This window comes from Pleurodeles waltl, chromosome 10 (genome assembly GCF_031143425.1).
Source record: "Pleurodeles waltl isolate 20211129_DDA chromosome 10, aPleWal1.hap1.20221129, whole genome shotgun sequence".
Taxonomy (NCBI): Eukaryota; Metazoa; Chordata; class Amphibia; order Caudata; family Salamandridae; genus Pleurodeles; species Pleurodeles waltl.
Window position 1 is genome coordinate 1029078487 of NC_090449.1, and position 19135 is coordinate 1029097621.

General features: G+C 44.4%; 1 protein-coding gene across 1 annotated transcript in view; it reads left to right on the plus strand.

Moving 5' to 3' along the window:
- Nucleotides 1-2946: 2946 nt before the first annotated feature.
- CMTM6 (CKLF like MARVEL transmembrane domain containing 6) overlaps nt 2947-19135 on the plus strand; it is an 84195-nt gene continuing 68006 nt past the window's right edge. The window contains exon 1 of the mRNA XM_069211992.1: nt 2947-3283. Coding sequence (XP_069068093.1) covers nt 3158-3283 — 126 coding nt within the window. The 5' untranslated portion in view covers nt 2947-3157. The remainder of the gene's footprint in view (nt 3284-19135) is intronic.

A 19135-nucleotide genomic window follows, 5' to 3' on the forward strand; every position in this document is an offset into this window, starting at 1 on the left:
TTCAAAATTGGGAAGGGGATCTGCAATTTGCATTTCCCCCGTTCTCCATGATTCAACGTGTTCTCTCGCAAACTATTCGACAAGAGGCAGAATTGATTCTGGTAACACCATATTGGACAACACAAGCTTGGTTTCCGATGGCTCTGAACTTGTGCTGCGCCGCCCCGGTTTGATTCCTCCCATCATGGGACCTCTTATTAGATCCACTGGGGAATCCTCATCCCCTGATCCTAGAGAACCGATTGGTTCTCATGGCTTGGAGAATCTCAGGGAATCTTCTTAGGATACGAGAATTTCAGAAGACACTAGTTTCTTCCTTTCCCAATCCTTGGCACCTAGTACGCATAAAAGATACGCCTCTGCCTGGAGGAGATGGTTGGATTGGTGCGATCAAAGGAAGGTGGATCCCATGGGGGCCCGAGTGCAAATGATAGCAAATTTCTTGTCTCACGTTGCAGCTCAGGGACTGACATACAGGACAGTGAATAATTTCAGATCAGCCATTTCGGCTAAACATCCTCATGTTAAAGGCAAACCAGTAGGGGAACACCCATTGATTTGTAAATTGTTGCACAGTGTTCGTATGATTCGACCTCCTCTTCCAACATATTCATCTCTTTGGGATGTAAATGTCATTTTTAAATTTGTAATGGCTTGGCCAGATAATAAAACCCTTTTACGAAAACAACTATCAGCAAAATTGACTATGCTGCTTTGTTTAATCTCATGCAGGAGAGTTTCGGATGTCAAGGCCTTGGACATTGCAGGTAGAGTTTTTACTCCTTCTGGAGTATCTTTTCGCCTTTCTAAATGCACAAAATCGAATTCTAAATGTATTAGTTATCCAGCCTTCAGCGATAATTCCAAACTTTGTGTGGTAAATTGTTTAAAGTCATATGAAGATGTTACTAGAGAGTTGAGAAGAGATGTACATGGACAATTGTTAATTTCTTTGCAGAAACCTTTTGGCCCAGTTTCTTCAGCGACCCTGGTGAGATGGGTCAGATGGTTGCTGCAAGAAGCAGGGATAGATGTTTCCGTTTTTGGAGCTCACTCTGTTCGGGGTGCTATGGCTTCTAAGGCTTTCAATGCAGGGTCCAGATTGGAGGATATCATGACAGCAGCTGATTGGTCATGAGATTCCACCTTTAAATCGTTCTATCATAAACCAATTGTTGATGTTGTTTCTAATGTGATTGCTCGGCTTTAAACTAGCATAATCCGAAGCCTCCGGTCAAGACATAAAATCAAAACATTTCTAGCTTACGCGACAAGAATTTTCAATTCTATTAAGGACACGGAGACAAGGATTATCCCACCTGGGAATGTTGATTATTGTTAACTATGAATCAAAGTGTTTTTTCCCACCCGATATAGCATATATTATGTACTAGTAGTCAAGTGCAATTTATGGTTCATATTTTTTCAAGTCTTGGTATTTTCAGGATTTTACCGTTTGTTTTTCTTCCTTTAGATGAGAAATCCACCTGATGGATGCTTATTCATTCTGAGAGATCTTGGAATCTCCCTGAGTTTTTTCCTACACTGTTGTGCAGTTCGGTCTTGGTTCCAGTTGGGATTATGTGATTAATGGACTCTGATATCGAGGATAATAAGGTTCAGTTATCTGGTTGAGATGTACAAAGAAAGAGGACGGACTTTGATTGCTTCAGACTTTATGAGTAATAGTGCAGCCTGATTGGAGGGTCATTACGAGGCTGATGTTGATGGGAAATGTAGTTTCATGTTTTTTCTTTTTTTTTCTTCTTTGTGATTGGCTGCTGTGTGTTGCAGTAAAGATAAGAGATAAGCATAATTCTCGCCTCCTTGTCCTTAATAGAATTGAAAATTCTTGTCGCCTAAGCTAGAACATTTTTGATCCATCTCGGGCCTCTTCAATCAATTTGCAGCCACTCCCTGCGCCTTCAGCTCACTCTAGCAACTTTCTGCTTTGTACCTTTGTGACGCTTTTTCGTTTTTTCTCTTCCTCCGTCTTTCCCATATGTGTGTTTTGCTCGCAGCAAATGCTTGAGGCAGAAGACTAAACACCGGCCCTCAAAATGAAGTACTGGTGCCAGCACCGGAAACAACAAGCACAAATTAAACACTGGCATGTGCACATTAACAGCAGACCTGTGGGCTTTGCCAATGCATAATTTTAACATTTGGTATGTAAAAAGATACGCAGAAACATTAAGAATATCCTACTTGAAACGTGGGTATAGTTTGGGGAAATGCCTACAATTTAGAATTTTACAATTTGGAAATTCAAACACAGTTCGTGTGAAAAGCAATACACCTTGGAAAAGAAGAAAAAAAATCCTCCAGGCGTAGATAAACACTAGCCAAACTTTCAAGTTTTCTTTGCTACATCTCTTTTTAAAAGTTACTTCGTCTTTTACTGGTGCAAACGTTCAAAAAGGCTAACACTTTGTTGTGTGTAACCGGTGTTAGGATCTGAGAGAAGCTGCCCCTCCCTGCATTGTGCAGGTCTGCCCGAGATGCCGCTGCGGGTTGTTGCAGGAGGGAGCAGCGAGCACAACGCGCGGTTCACGAGGAGGAGACGCCCGCTTCCTCCCGGCAGGCTTTTCCGAAGTGTGTTATCACCGGGACGATTTGTTCTTTCACAACCACTACATTTGCACGCTGGGGCCGCGCAACGCAAAACAGGGGGGGTGGGGGGAGCTGTTTAAAAAGAAAGGAAGAAAAATGAATAATAACCCGAGGCAAATAAAACTTCGACTTATTTCCTGGCAACCATAGAGTGCCAGCCTCTGCAGAAATCAAGACTTGTGGTTGAAAGTTTCTCGGATCTGGTCATGTGTTTCTTGTTTTGACAGAGGGGGGCGCCACACTGAAGCTCTGTGTACACTACCGTCGCCCCTCAGCCGAGGCAGCGACAGCTCCTCCCTCCTGGGCTGGGCACCTCCGGGAGCTACAGCTTTCACTTTCGGTTTGGAGTTTGTCCCTTTCGTCGGGCTCCTGCTTCCGTGCGCCTTGACCTGGTGGTACAGCGCTGCGGGGGGCTGCAGCTGGCGTCTAGGCGCTTAGGAGCCGGGCCGTCTGTGCTTCGAGGCAGGGGAGGTGGCCCGGGGCGGTCCTTGGGATTTTGCTTAGAGTTGTTTGTCGTTGGTCTGTTCGTGTTACCGGAGCAGCCATGACGGAAGATGGTGCTCCTGTCTACAACAACACCGTCACCCCGAATACGGACAAAGAGGGGCGCACCTGTGTGGGATGGCTGCATCTCAAGCAACTGCGCTTCTTCCTCAAACTCTCGGAGGTGGTGAGTATGGGGCCCTCGATAGTCACCTGGACCCCCCCCTTCTGAACCGCGGAGGCGTCCCCACCACTCTTATTTACCAGCTGTCCGCCAACGCCTGCCCCTGTCACCCGCAGGGCACATGCACCCACCCACAAGCTACTGGCCACGGCCCCTCACCGGGTCCGCGCATAACTGCACCCAGAAAAACAGCCCTGCTCACCTGGTCTGTCCTACTCACCATCGGCACAGATACCCACCAAGAGAGCCCCTAGCGGCCAAGGGGACCCTTAGCCAGCTGGTGTGCAGCTACCCACCCCAGGTACCCCTGTACCCACCGGCAGCACGCCTGACAGTGCCCAAACAAGACCACACCTGCTCACCTGGTCTGCCCTACTCACCATCGGCACAGATACCCCTGTACCCACCGGCAGCACCCCTGACAGTGCCCAAACAAGACCACACCTGCTCACCTGGTCTGCCCTACTCACCATCGGCACAGATACCCCTGTACCCACCGGCAGCACGCCTGACAGTGCCCAAACAAGACCACACCTGCTCACCTGGTCTGCCCTACTCACCATCGGCACAGATACCCCTGTACCCACCGGCAGCACCCCTGACAGTTCCCAAACAAGACCAAACCTACTCACCTGGTTTGCCCTACTCACCATCGGCACATATACCCACAAAGAGCCAGCTGGAGTGCAGCTGCCCACCCCAGGTACCCCTGTACCCACCGGCAGCACTCCTGACAGTTCCCAAACAAGACCAAACCTACTCACCTGGTTTGCCATACCCACCATCGGCACAGATACCCACCAAGAGAGCCCTTAGCCAGCTGGAGTGCAGCTACCCCCCCCCCCCCCCCCTCCCAAGTACCCCTGTACCCAGCAGCAGCACCCCTGACAGTGTCCAAACAAGACCACCCCTACTCACCGGGTCTGCCCTACCCACCATTGGCACAGAGACCCACCAAGAGGCCCCTTAGCCAACTGGAGTGCAGATACCCACCCCAGGTACCCCTGTACCCACCGGGAGCACCCCTGACAGCATCCTTTCTTACCCCTCCGCGTCTGTACTTTTACGTGTGTCCTCTGCCCTCTACCCTTCCACCGACTGCAGCCATCCAGGGGCTGTGCCGCCCTCCGCGAACTGCCCCATCTCACCCATCCCCTACCGGTCAGGTAGCCCTCGTGGCCTCACCCGGTCCACTCTACCCACAGGCGGGAGTAAAACAAGGGGATTTGGGGGTGCGACACTAAACTCGCAAGGGAAGTATAAACGAGCAAACGCTGCGCACAAGGCGTGTAAGCAAAGGCACGCAGCAAGGATGTTTCCAGGCGATGGGAAGTTAAAGCTAGGCGTCTTGGCTTTGCCGATGTTTGGTCGTGGTGTTGTGGTACTGTGGGTCTTTTATTATTATTATTGATATTGATGGTACTGAGATTGATGCATTGTTGGTGGTGTGTTATTGGTAGAGGTAATATTATTAGGGTGGAGTTGGTTCCTTTAGCATTGATGTTGGTGGTATTGAGCATGATAGCATTGGTGGTGGTGTGTTATTGGCAGTGGTGATGTTATTGTTGATGGAGTTGGTTTCTTTAGTATTAGTGTTGGAGGTATTGAGGATGATGGTAATGGTGCTGTGTGTTATTGGTAGTGGTGATATTATTAGTGATGGTGTTGGTTCCTTTAGTATGAATGTTGGTGGTATTGAGAATGATGGTATGTTGTTGGTAGTGGTGATATTGGCAGTGGAGTTGGTTCCTTTAGTATTCATGTTGGTGGTATTGAGCATGATGGTATTAGTGTGTTATTGGCAGTTGTGATATTATTGGTTGTGAAGTTGGTTCCTTTAGTATTGATGTTGGAGGTATTGTGGATGATGGTATGGGTGGTGGTTTGTTATTGACAGTGGTGATATTATTGGTGGTAGGGATGGTTCTTTTAGTATTGGTGTTGGAGATATTGTGGATGATGGTATGGGTGGTGGTGTGTTATTGTTGGTGGGGATGGTTCCTTTAGTATTGATGTTGGTGGTACTGAGGGTGATTTTACTGGTGGTGGAGTTGGTTCCTTTAGTATTGATGTTGGTGGTATTGAGGATGATGGCGATGTGTGTTATTGGTAGTGGTGATATTATTAGTGCAGGGGTGTGGAATTTATTAAAATATCTACTTGTCCAGGGGACAGGTTGCTTCTCAAATCTACTTGTCCTGTAAAAAGATCTACTTGTCCCTTTGGTGCCATGTAGTGTGGCGACAAATTATGGCAGCAATCTCATTATGTAAGAACTCTGATAATAGCCTCTCTGATTATGCCAGGGCTACTACCATAGTAGGGCTTGAATACTTGCAATTTCAATCCCTACTGTAGCAATTTCCTTATTTTGCCACCTTTCTGCAGATCTCCATACTGGGGCTGGAGGAAGCAGTAAGCAATAGTTCCAGGGCTGGAATGCCTTTGAGTCTGCAAACCTACTAACCTGTATGTTTTAAAGATTTTCACCAGCTTCTCTCTAATATTTTCCCATAATAAGAAAGGTTGGACATTTACTCCTGACAATGGCAGAATTAGAACTTCTTCCAGGGTTGGGAAGAAAGTGGAGGAAGGGAAAATGAACTTGCAAATGCTCAATAGATTTTCACATGAGCAAATCTACACATGCGTATTTACCCATGCTAAAATACAGTTCACAAATATTTTATAGGGGTACGACATATACCATGGGTGCACTTTTGTGACTTTCTTTAAGAATTTGGGGCCACATGTAGGTAGGTTCAGATTTGCGACTCGCAAATTGCGAGTCGCAAATCCGAATGTAGGATGGTGTCCCTGACGCCATCTGTGATTCGCAAGGGCTTCGCAAATGCCCACCTAATGAATAATCATGAAGTGGGTCGCAATTTGCAACCCCCTTGCGAATAGCGGACCTCACAGGGATGGTGGCTTGCTGGAGACAGCAGACCACCATGTCTGTTACTGCTTTTCAATAAAGCAGTTTCTTTTTTTTTTTTGTAATGCAGCCCGTTTTCCTTAAAGGAAAACGAGATGCATTACAAAAACGAAAAATGAAACTTCTTCGTTAAATTTTTTCAGCTGGACCACTGCCTGCTCTGAAAAAATGTTTACAGTGACATTCACAATGGGGAAGGGGTCCCATGGGGACCCCTTCCCTTTTGCGAAAGTGTTAGCACCCATTTGAAATGGGTGCAAACTGCAAATGGTTTGCGCCCACTTTCGCGGTCACAAAACAATCCTACATTGCACTTCAAGTCGCAGTTAGGAAGGGAACACCCCTTCCTAATTGCGACAACCCGTTTTGCGATTCAGTAACCAGGTTACCGAATCGCAAAACTGGGTTTGTGCATCGCAATGTGCTTTTTGCACCTCGCAAACAGCGAAAGTCGTTGTTTGCGACATGCAAAAAGCTACCTACATGTGGGTCTTGGTCCCTAATTAGGTCTGATGTTAACAAAGACATTTTGTTTTTATTAAACTTCTATTTCTCTCTCTTTCGGCTGGCTTTACTGTGAGTGATCGCATTCTGCTCTTCCACAAGGAGCATATTGGCACACAAAGTAGTTTTGTTCAGTGTCAGGAACTACAGTGGCAATCAGTGACGTAACGAAATTGGAGGGTGCCCCTTTGCAAAGAACATGGAGGAGCCCCCTCTCTAGACTCACTCAGGGCAGGTGCTGTGCTGAAGGGGCCCCCTGGAGGGCGGCTGCGGGGCCTTTGTTATGCCACTGGTGGAAACGTGTGCTTTTAGAGTTCAAAAACTTTTTGGGGGGGGTTTGCCAGTGTTTGTTACAATGTTGAGGGCCTGGTAGCTCCCACAACAATAAAGTGTTACAAAAGCCATGTCAAAACAAGACACGCATTGATGAAACTAAAAGACTTATAAAAATATGTCAGATCAGTTGGCTTTGTCAGTGTTTGTTTATTTTCATGCTTCCCATATTCGTGTTGAAAATGGTTACACTGATTTCCCATTAGAAATATTTTTGGGAAATACTAGCATGCATCAACACATTTTACTAAATGACACTTCATTTGCATCTAATCAGAGAGCATTCAGGGAGCATTATACTTAGCCTCATAGCCTAAACTTTTCAAACATGTGTATACACATTTATTTATTTTTTGTACTGGAACCAACGTCAGTAGTGAAGTGTGACCTTAAAAAATTTATTTACAGCACTCACCCTAATAATGAAGGCTTTGAAATAATGAACCATAAATACAACTTCGAACAGCCTTATCTTATGGAAACACATTACCTCAACTGCAGAGAGTTCCACTCTCTGTAAACAAGCAGCCAAAGGGTTTGTGCTGCAGAGGGTTGGGCCTACTTGTCCCAAGGACAAAGTAAACATAAAAACTTGTTGCCCTTGACCCCAAACAAGATGTCCTGGGCGTCGGGCGATAGGAATTCCACTTCCCTGTAGTGATGGTGTTGGTTCCTTTAGTATTAATGTTGGTGGTATTGAGGATGATGGTATTGGTGGTATATTATTGGTAGTGGTGGTGTTGGTTCCTTTAGTATTGATGTTGGTGGTATTGAGCAGGATGGTACTGGTGGTGGTGCGTTATTGGCAGTGATGATATTGGTGGTGGTGTTGGTTCCTTTAGTATTGATGTTGGTGGTATTGAGGATGATCGTATTGGTGGTGGTGGGTTATTGGTCGTGGTGATATTATTGGTGATGGTGTTGGTTTCTTTAGTATTGATGTTGGTGGTATTGAGGATGATGGTATTGGGGGTGGTGTGTTATTGGTAGTGGTGATATTGGTGGTGGAGTTGGCTCCATTAGTATTGATGATGATGGTAATGGTGTTGTGTGTAATTGGTAGTGGTGATATTATTAGTGATGGTGTTGGTTCCTTTAGTATTAATGTTGGTGGTATTGAGGATGATGGTATTGGTGCTATGTTATTGGTAGTGGTGATATTGGTTGTGGAGTTGGCTCCTTTAGTATTGATGTTGGTGTTATTGAGGATGATGGTATTGGTGGTGGTGTGTTATTGGTAGTGGTGATATTGGTGGTGGAGTTGGCTCCTTTAGTATTGATGATGGTGGTATTGAGGATGATGGTATTGGTGACGGTGTGTTATTGGTAGTGGTGATATTGGTGGTGGAGTTGGCTCCATTAGTATTGATGATGGTGGTATTGAGGATGATGGTATTGGTGGTGGTGTGTTATTGCTGGTGGTGATATTGGTGGTGGAGTTGGCTCCATTAGTATTGATGATGGTGGTATTGAGGATGATGGTATTGGTGACGGTGTGTTATTGCTGGTGGTGATATTATTGGTGGTGGAGATGCTGTTGGTGATGGTGAAGTCAAACACTGGTCTTGACAAGCTGTCTCAGTGGTTATTTGATTATTGTGTTAATTTCAAACATGCTGCCAACTTAATTTTTTTTTATGGTTGTCTAATAGTGGGAGACATATTTGCAATACGTTTTTTAATTTAAACAAATTAATCGTCACATGTAATTTTAATTGTGGAATGTAAGTGATCCATAGCAGACAGATGTATTTAGATGATGCTTACTGGTGCAAACAAGTTATTATTTGCTTTGAACTAAATTGAAGACATATTTCAAACAGACAAGAATTACTAAAACAAATAAAATCCCTGGCATTGAAGGGTGCTTTCTTCTGAGCAGGGTGTGGACATGTAGTAAGGCAAACTGGTATTTCATTTGCAGTGCAAGGGAGGCAATGGCTGAAGGGGGCTGAGACCTTGCCCCACACTGCGGGTGGACACAAATTGTAAAAGTTGAAAAGAGCAATGAATGAAGAGGGCTGACCACAGTCCCTCAAAAGGTGTGTATGTATGTCAGAAATATGTCTCTGGGTTGAGTTAATATGTGATATACTTTGTACCTAGCCATTGGCTGTAAGACACCGATCCAAAGAAGCTTTTGGTTGTAGGATGCTGAACTAGGGCCCACTTTATATATATTATATATGTTGTGTTATCAATCCAGATCCCAAAAGATATTTGCATTTTTTTTCATTAAGTGAACAATCTTATGCAAGGGCTTTTTTGCTGGTTAACCCTGGGGGGCTGGAAGCGTGTGTGTATTGGGGGGGCGGGGGGTGAAGCATACCCCAAAACATCCCTTTTGGAGTTCAGGCGGTGAACGAACAATAATGACCCCTTTAAAGTTTGTTTTTATCTCGTCACATTTGCTGTGCGTTCGAAGACACAAGTCAAATGTCCCTGGATTACTGTAGCTTATTCTTGTAACATGGACATTGGTGTTTACTTTTATTTCTCTGCACTGCAAACTGAGAGGTTGTTGTAATGTGAACTGCGTGACAATCTTGCTGAGTGAGCGAAAGGCTCTAGGTTGGATATTGACTTTTTTTCCTAACACAACAAAATCTGAAATCCACAAATGTTTCAAAGTATATCAGCAGTTAGGAAAGTACAAATGAAGCACTTTCTGAAGTGTGATAGGTACAAATAGTTTGTTAGGATTTACACAAATTAAGGCACTTCCCTTGGTTATGCACAAATGATAAATATCCTCAGAACCCCTTTCTCACACATCATTCGTGCACTGAGCAGTGTCATCAGTTAACGCGGCATGTCAGTGAGAATTTTAAGGCCATTTCAGTGGAAAATGTGCCTCTGTGAACGACAGTGCTCTCGCACACCTTCTTTTAGTAAAATATTTGCGACATTGTGTTCCAAAATGCACCACTGTCGTTTACTACGCTTGCTTTTTTGTGTAAGACTTGGGTTTTTCAGGTTCCCTACGACCTTACTGATGGCAGCACCCCCCGCCCCCCACTCCGAAAATTCTTCCAGCCCCACCGAGTAACCTCCTTCCAACACAACAGGAGTTTGCTCTGTGAATGTTGCATAGATTAGTCTTGAGTGTGACATTTAGTTTCCAGGGCCAGTGGTCTTCCAACTGTGGTGTGGAGGGCAAGAGGGGCACACATCCTGTACCCGAGGCGCATAGAGACGCCCCAGGCCGAAGGCCAGTACTCTATGGTCGAGTGAAAGAAAGCCGAGCAGTCTTAACGCGCCCCATAACCGGGCACCCGTGGCATCTCCTGTCACTCTTGTCCTGGCTGAGGGCAGTGCCGAAGGCCTCGAAATAATGCAGCCGCCTCTCTTCCGGTAAATGAAGTGATGACATAGTTTAGGGTGACATTCTGCTGATGGCTTGTTGGCAGCCATGTACCGAGTCTGCCTTTTATAAGGATGAATGAACAGAACTGCTGTGCTTGAGAGGTTGAACATGTTCATAGCTTCAAAGTGGTGCTTGTCCTGTGCAGGACACCCAGCCAGTCTTTGCATTTTAGCACGTTGCATGTTGGGACTTGTAGTTCCACTCTTTACCTTCTAAGCATGGGCATAAATATCCCAGCACAAAGTGCTTTTTGGCTACAAAGTCAGCATTAGATGTAGTTGGTGTTATACATGACATGGGACTAATTGCCAGCTCTGTACGGTGATATGAAAAAATAAAAAGCAGGAATAAATAATGAATTCTATCAACATTCCTTGGGCGCTTTTTAAAGTCCATCAAATACTTTGACTTCTTTGCATGCGATACATATTCTTTTTATTTCACAAAATAATCGTGGAGCAGGGAAGAAACAAATGACACTGAACGTTTTGATTAATTTTTTGAGAAGTGGTCGTCGAGCCTGCATTCTCACTTGAAATATTTGGCTTGGTTTCTATGTTTCATGCGGCATATAAATGAAAAAGTCTTACCCCTTCCTATTTTTGTCCCCATTTGTTAGAAAGTGAGTCCTTAAGCCCGACCAACATTACCTTACTTTATTGCAACGTTGCACATCTTATACAATAATTATGACAAATAGGTTTGCATTGAGGGATGTTGACTGCTGATGAAATAATATTGTGTGGGTGTGAGACCAAACATTAAAAGCGTTTGAAGGCCATTACCCTAGTGTGTAATTGTCACCCTCCTTTTACCATCCCTCCCTAAACGCACCAAGACTTCCATGTGGCACTACACAAAAAACTTTAAATACATATGCCTATGTGGAAGGTAGGAACTCACTGATTAACCCCCAATTTGAGGTTTCAAAAGCTTTTAATCATAAATCAGCCATTTGTGTCAAAATGAAACGTTTAGGATTAATAGTGTTAAATGTAATAAATTATATTTGTATAGCGCTTACTACCCCGATGAGGCGTTGGAGCGCTGTGCGGCAAGTAGGACGCTACTCGGGAGCCAAATTAGTGGTCACTCAACTGGTTATTGGGGTTAGTTTTGCACGCTCACCCCATGCATTCACGTCAGTTTCTTTGTGGCAATTGTCAACATAGATGTGATCATTGGAGGGGGCTAAGAGAGACACAATTCCTAGCTGGAATTAACAGATATTGTTACGTTTTCCAAAGAGCTTTAAAGCAGGTATGAGATGTTTAGAGTAACTTGTTCACAGACGAGGGAGACAGAAGGTATAAAGAAGCACAAGGCGACTTTAAAAAACATAAGCGAGGGAAGGTCAACTTTTCATGCAGGATTGTAAGGGTTATAGCAGGTTGAGAAATTTTCCATTTTAATTGTGGATGTAAACATGTTGAAAGAAACACTTTCATAGGTACTTCTCACAGTAAAAAAGGAAACGCAGTATGACAATTAAGAGCCTCTTTAAATACCAACGACACCATATTTAATACTGTACTGTTGTGGTGTAGAGGAGTTTGTAGATATAGGATCCATACCTAGAAACTGAACACCTACCATTCCTCAATAACTTTCCGCACCACATAAGGTCTGCTGTGTACTTTGCTAACTTTTGACAATCCCTGACTGTTCACCATGCATGCCCATCGCCCACTGTCCACCACGCCCACTACTGATCAGCTGTTCTACAATCTATTTACCCACCCACTGTTGATTGTCCATATTGCTTCACAGTGCACTGTCCACCACTTCCGCTGCCCACCAGTTTCTCAGCTGTTGCCATATCCACTGAAAGCCCACTGCTGGCAGTTCACCCATCCTCCTGGATTGCACACCCTACGAACGCCCCCTGGCACTGCCAAGCAACTGTTTGACTGCTGCCCCAGCTGCCTGCCCACCTACCTTCTCCCCATTGGATCTGGTAAATGTAACTGCTCTATCATCCCTATCCACCAAATCTGACCCCATTCACCAGCATAACCCACCAACCTTGAAATATGTAACCACAAACCAACACCCTCTGACTCAGTGGTCCCCAACCTTTTGACTTCTGGGGTCCCCCACTTAATCATGACTGGAACTCAGGGACCCCCACTGAGTCATTATTGGAAGCCGGGGATCCCTGCTTATACCTTTGATTACTTAAACCGCAAAACAACACACACAAAATACAGAAAAATACATTCATCAAACAATTACACAAATGGTTACACATTTATTTAATTCTCAAACACATAAAAAATATAAAAAATTTAACATTAATATAAAGGTTGGAGCTTTTCTAAATGTAATTGAGGCCACTCATCGTCCATACTATTCTGTTTGATGCACTTGCACTGCTCACATGAATTAATCTGAGGGTGCTAATTTAATTTTAGCTTCCAATTTCCAATTCCTTCACATTTACAGTACTTTTAAAAATTTTCAGTTGTACATTTAGCTTCTTTATATATATACTTTATTAATCTATTTACTTTTCTAAGTAGTCCCGGACCCACAGAGGAGGCTTCGCGGACCCCCAGGGGTCCCCCGACCACAGGTTGGGAACCACTGCTATAACTCATTGAGCCTCAATTCCTCCCCGACTTGATGTCCTCTCTTAACCCACCGACCAGCACCAACTCAGCGAATGTCTCACTCCACACAGTTACATCTCCACGTATTGCCCACCTTCCATCACACACTCTTTTGTCCCATGACCAAGTGTTCACTCTCCGGCCCACCCTCTCCTTACCCACCATCTTGTTGTTCTCTCAACTCCTTTTCAGCTCTGCCCTCTCTAGGGTGATAACTCACTAGAGAAAGTTGAAGACGAAATGTGGAGGGTTTTTTCATAGAGTTGTGGCCTGTGCCCGTCTGCTTTTGTTGTATGTAGTGCCAACACGCCATCTAATGGTCGCCTCAAAGCATCCTTAGATAGTCCCAATATATTATTGAATAGCAGCAGGGCTGGCTTTAGGGCGGTGCAGCCGCACCGGGTGCTGACCTGGGGGGGGGGGAATGCACTGTGTTTAGCAATGACTTACGAAACTTGCTATTTAAAAAGCACCTGCTGAAAAGTTCCTTGTGTGTCCAGCCTTCAGGAAGCAATTAACATGTCAAGGTACCTCTCATGATTAATGTTCCTGGTAGAGAGAAAGATGGGAGTTTTGTATAGCAGCAGCTTTGAATCGCCATAATGGAGCGTAGAGCAGTGGTTCCCAACCTTTTGACTTCTGTGGACCCCCACTTTATCATTACTGGAACCCGGGGACCCGACACTGAATCATTAGTGGAATCCAGGGACCCCCTCACTGAGTCATTACTTAAAGCTTGGGACCTAGTCTGATGAAGATTAAAAAAAATTTTAAGCAGTCGCGGACACCCTGAGGAGGCTTTGCGGGCCTCCAGGGATCCCTGGACCATTGGTTGGTAACCACTGGTGTACAGGGTTAAAGTGCCTGCTGCAGAGAACAGAACTATATTTTATGTGGTTAGCTGAGTGGATTAGTAAAGAAGCCTTTACAAACGCTTTAAAACAAATGAATGTATGTGAAAGAGGGCCTATGGAGAGATGAGGCACATTTGCAGGGTGATAGTGGGTGAATCCGAGGAGATGGTCATGGGGTGGGGGGTGCCAAGATATACTGTCGCACAGGGCGCCACCAGCGCTAAAACCGGCCGCAGATAGCAGCATGTATGTATTACAAATCGGAAAGTGTAAAGGGAAGGGGGTTAAGTAGCTTTCTTTGTAGGTAAGGTCAAGAAAAGTTATGATTCTCTTTCTACCGACAGCTTTTCCCAGTATCACTGTGCTTTGATCTTTGCAAGTTTTACTCCCCTGGTGGGTGTTACCTTCCGAAGAGGGAAATACCTAAATACCTGCATTTAAATGTAGCAGGCTTAAAACTTCCGGTGGAAGTTCATTTGACGTAATAGACTTGAACGAGGAAGAAATATACCAGGCGCACACAAAATGAACAATACTTTCTCACAAAATCTGGGCTGAGATCGAGGGGGGCATTTTATGGGCAGCACTTGTGAAAAAGTTGGTGGAAAGTCCCCTGAGGTCATGTAATGGAAATTCCTTCAGCATTTGCGTTCATTTTCCTGCAGTCTGACTGCAGCCACGCGCACTGGCACCAGCAGGCTGTGATAACGAGGAGAGTGGCCGGGCTTCAGTAGAAAGCGGATGTGTAGCAGATATTACACCAGTCATCCGACTGCCTGAGGGTCACAGCTTCTTTAGTGAATGAGGTTTCCCTTTTCCATTTATTCTGTTATGTGTAGCTAGAATTATGCTGCTTACCTCTGTGTGTGTGTGTGTGTGTGTGTGTGTGTGTGTGTGTGTATATATATATATATACATATATATATACATACACACACACACACACATATGTATGTATATAATGTATATATGGATTGTCAGTCATGTATACTTTCTATTTATGGTTGAGACTGAGTTTCCATGGAAGAGGTGTTTCTTTCGTTTGACTATATAGCTTTAGCTCAATTTTGACAGACCGCCACAAACACTCCAGTCATATAGCGTAAAAGACTTCAGTTTCGGCATGTCAGGCTTGTGGCAGATTCATTGGGGGTGGAGGCAGAGAAGAGCGGTTTAGAAAAAAAAAAAGTACTTAATCCTTACCATTTTGACCACAATTAAACTGAATTTTACCAAAGGCGGTGCACAAGGAAGTGGGGCGCTGGAGGTTGTCCAACCTACACTATGTATAAAGACGACTATGTGCAGCTAAGGGTGGGTCGGTGGGAGGTTGGAAATGTCCTGATTACTTACTGGTACTCTCCATTAAATGCCTAAGTACTTCCTGTAATCATACCAGTCATTCATTAAGAGGTGAAGTCCCACCTCTCATTGGATAGGAAAATAACACAGTATGAATGCTAGTAACTCTCGCCCCGCCCCCCTCACTTATCAGGTATGGGAAGGGGCTGACTTCTTAGCGGCTTCCTGGAGATACCAAGTATAAAGGGTAAAGGTCAAACACTGGGTGGGCGGGCGCAATGACTGGTATGAGTACGAGGAAGACTAAGAGTAATGAAGATTACTGATAAGTAATCTCATTGTTACCGCTACGTTCCCTGTACTCGTACCAGTCAATGATTATGAGGAATACCAGAGTTTTTCCCATTGGTTTATAAGACAAAAACATATTAAGCCAGTAGATGCAAAGACCCTGCTTATATAATATTAAGCATACAAGTGTCTTAAGGCATGACAAGATTGTTGACCCCCCACACCAAGTGTCAGTTTGATGACTCCCACATATTCAGTCAGATGTCCAACCACAGCATTCATAGTGGACCAGGTTCCTGCTCAGCAATTCTCTGTCATGGAAACTCCTGGTACCTCAGACCAATAAGTTTCTAACCCTCTATTGCTTATTCCTTGGATGCCCTCTGGAGGATCTATTCCTAACAAAGAGTAAGCCAGGGCAATTGTATATCTAATCCACCTGTTCTGGGTAAAATATGGTACTTTATGGCCTTTGAGGGGCCAGAAGTTACCATCAAATGATCTGTGAAACGAAAATTAACAGTTCTTTTCTGAAAGATTCAGATTGCTCTCTTGACATATACTGTATGCCACATTTCATCTTCTATTGTTCGTGGTTGTGGAAAAAACAGGGAAGAAAATGTACAGACATGCATTATTAACAGGAGGAGCCATTTGGATAACTGAACGATCAGTTCATAGCACAATACCATGGATAAAAAGGTGGTCTAGACATTAATGATCCCAATACTTCAGCCCTTCCAGCTGAAGTGATTATTGTTGAAAAGGTAACCTTAATTGTCAGAAATTTTTATTCAATTAAACCCAATGTTTCACAAGTATGTAATTGTAAAGCTTGAAGAACCTGCAGTAAGCCCTATACAGCAGCCATCTTTCAAGTAACTACAGGAGGAACTGCAAGAATCAGCGCCCTGTTGGATCCTTTCAACCAGGCTAGAACCTTATTTGTATTAATGGGATTGGAGGGAACACATACATTAACTCCTGTCATTCCACCCACTCCCCAGGCACCCTGAATCCAAGTCCTCAAGCAAAATCTTTGGACTTGATGATTGATCTGCAAACAGGAAGGGGCTCCGAATCTCTGACAAACCTCCCGAAAAACCTTGTGATGATTTAGAGACTGGGATTGAGAAGACAAAAAAATTGATTTCACTGAGGCTTCACGAGTATTCTCCTTTCCCTTCATATCCGATGCTCTTGGAGAAAGTTGACAATTAACTGCTAGCTGTCTGATATGTGATGCCAAAAATCTTAGTTCCAAAGATCTTGACCAATATTTGACAACCTTTTATCTGGGGAAGAAAAAAAAGTAATGCTTTGAGAATCGATTTTCTTCTTCGTCCATTTGGAAGATTGGCAACTGTTCTTCTTTGACCATTATGCCTAAGTCAGCACCTCGTTTAACCATGCACCCCACCCCACCACAGTGTCATCCGTTGTGTTAACGTTCTGGCTTACTGGTTAAAGAGATAGCCCCTCCTCCAGGGAAGATGGATGCAGCCGCTGCTTCAGTTTCATTAGTTCTTCCATCACTGGAATCAATTCGTTGAAGTCCTGTGATTCCAGTGTTCCAGTACTTCTGTATATAATTTACAACAGCATTCAGATGAAGGCGAGTCCAGGGTACTATAAAAATACATGTTGCCATATTACCCTGGATCTTCAGACAAAATCTGTCGGGATCTAACTTCAACGCACAAAGATCCTGAATCAGTGATCATATCGTTGACACTCTTTCCTAGAAAAGAAACACCTTGTGAACATCTGTTCTGGACCGGACTCCAATTAATGTTAGATCCTGTGATGGAGTCAGTTGATATTTTTTGATATTCAAAAGAAACCCATTTTTTTCTAAACACATTTTTATGATCTCTAAACTATTCTCTACGTCCTGTAATATTGGAGCATGGAGTATCCTACTGTCTAGGTATCTTATCACAAATAGCAGTACTTGAATTTAATAGTACTGGTCCTTGATGCAAAATCTAAAGATACATTTGATCCTTCCTACCTATGAGAACATGAAGTTAAGCATCTTACAGATAAGTTGTGATCATGTAATCTTCTGCTTGTATAAGCGGAATTTTGCTCTGCACCATCTCTATCTTGAACGATATTGACACAATCCGCTGCGTTAGAGTATTCAATTCTGATGGATACTTCTTTACTGCAGACTCCTCACCTTTAGAATATTCCCCAGGCACCGGACTTCAGGCAGTGCATTGGTTTTGAATCTACTGACGGTAGCTATAAGTCTAGGACTTCCGTTGCACATCTAATCACCACAGCAAAAGATGCACACTCCTCTGTAGGGGGTCCAGTGGGTGACACCGACCCTGTTTCCAGGACGGCATCCAGCCCACTGGCCTCTTGCAAGTCCAAGTAATACTTATCCTCATCATAGTGTGTGGGTAAACCATCCATATTGTCATCATTGTCAGACTGATCGGATTCAGAACCAAAAAGGTGCCTTTAATAAATGAGTCCTCACAGAAAGTGGAGAGTTTTGTCATAATCAGAGCATAGTGGGACCTGGTGTGCTAGAGTTGAACCAAGGCACGACTTCGGTTGGAGTTGAAGCAGATTTAGCTCAAGGCCGAACACCAGAGTTGGCAGGTTCTAAACTCCTGGTGTCTGCGATGTCTGCACCTGCGTGTGTGGAGAGAGGACTCATGAATATTGGAGCCGGGGTGGAAGCTAACAATGGTGTCGGTGCAGAACCTGAAGCAGGTTCAAGGACCTCAGACTATGCAGAAAACAGATATGCCGGCAATAATTTGTCTGGAGGCCCCTAGGAATCTTTGGGGCCTGAAGGCACACCAGTCACTGAAGTAAGAGTGGCAGAAGTATGCAGCTCTGCCTCTTTTTAGGCCATGATCTGCTGTAGTGTCGTCAGTGGCCTAGGAAATTCAGAGTGCATCAGGAGTAGATGAAGAATTGGGTCCATAACTAGAAATCAGTAACAAGATCTGTTGGCAACTTGATGCCTTCATGACTTGCTTTTGGAAAGAGAGTGGCTGGATGGGGATCGAGCCCTGCTTCTATTGCTTTTCTTCTTAGATTTTGTCTTACCGGACAACCTCGATCATGACGAGGACCTTTCACTTCAGCGGCTTTGAGAGCAGGGACAAGTCTGTGCCCTGGATTTCCGCAGCAGCGGGACTTATGCGTGGTTCGAGGCTACTTGATTGGTGCTTAGAGACCTACAGCTTTGCTTCACAGTCCCAGATCACCTTCAAGTGCATAAAAGCACATTCTTCATACATCTTGGAGTTGTGCCCCGCACCCAAGCACCAGAGACAGACCTTGTGCAATCCATCACTGACATCTGTTTCAGACAATCACAACACGGTTTGGACCCTGTAGTCGTTGTTGGTGACTTTGTTCCATTGCACATTGGAATCTAATTCTCGAAAGAATTAACGAAAGGGAGCAGAGCTTCAGATCCACGTATGTAGCTGTGGATATAGTCTAAACAGAAACTGATGTCACCACTCAGGGGTGATGCTTGTATGCAGCTCCACTCTGTCACTTTAGGGCAAACAAAGTCAATGCAGAGCTGTGTATAACTCCTTCCCAATATACTTCTCTCTTTTATGTTTAGCAATGTTTCACCTTCTCACTGTCACTAGAAGAGACTGTGTCACGTAC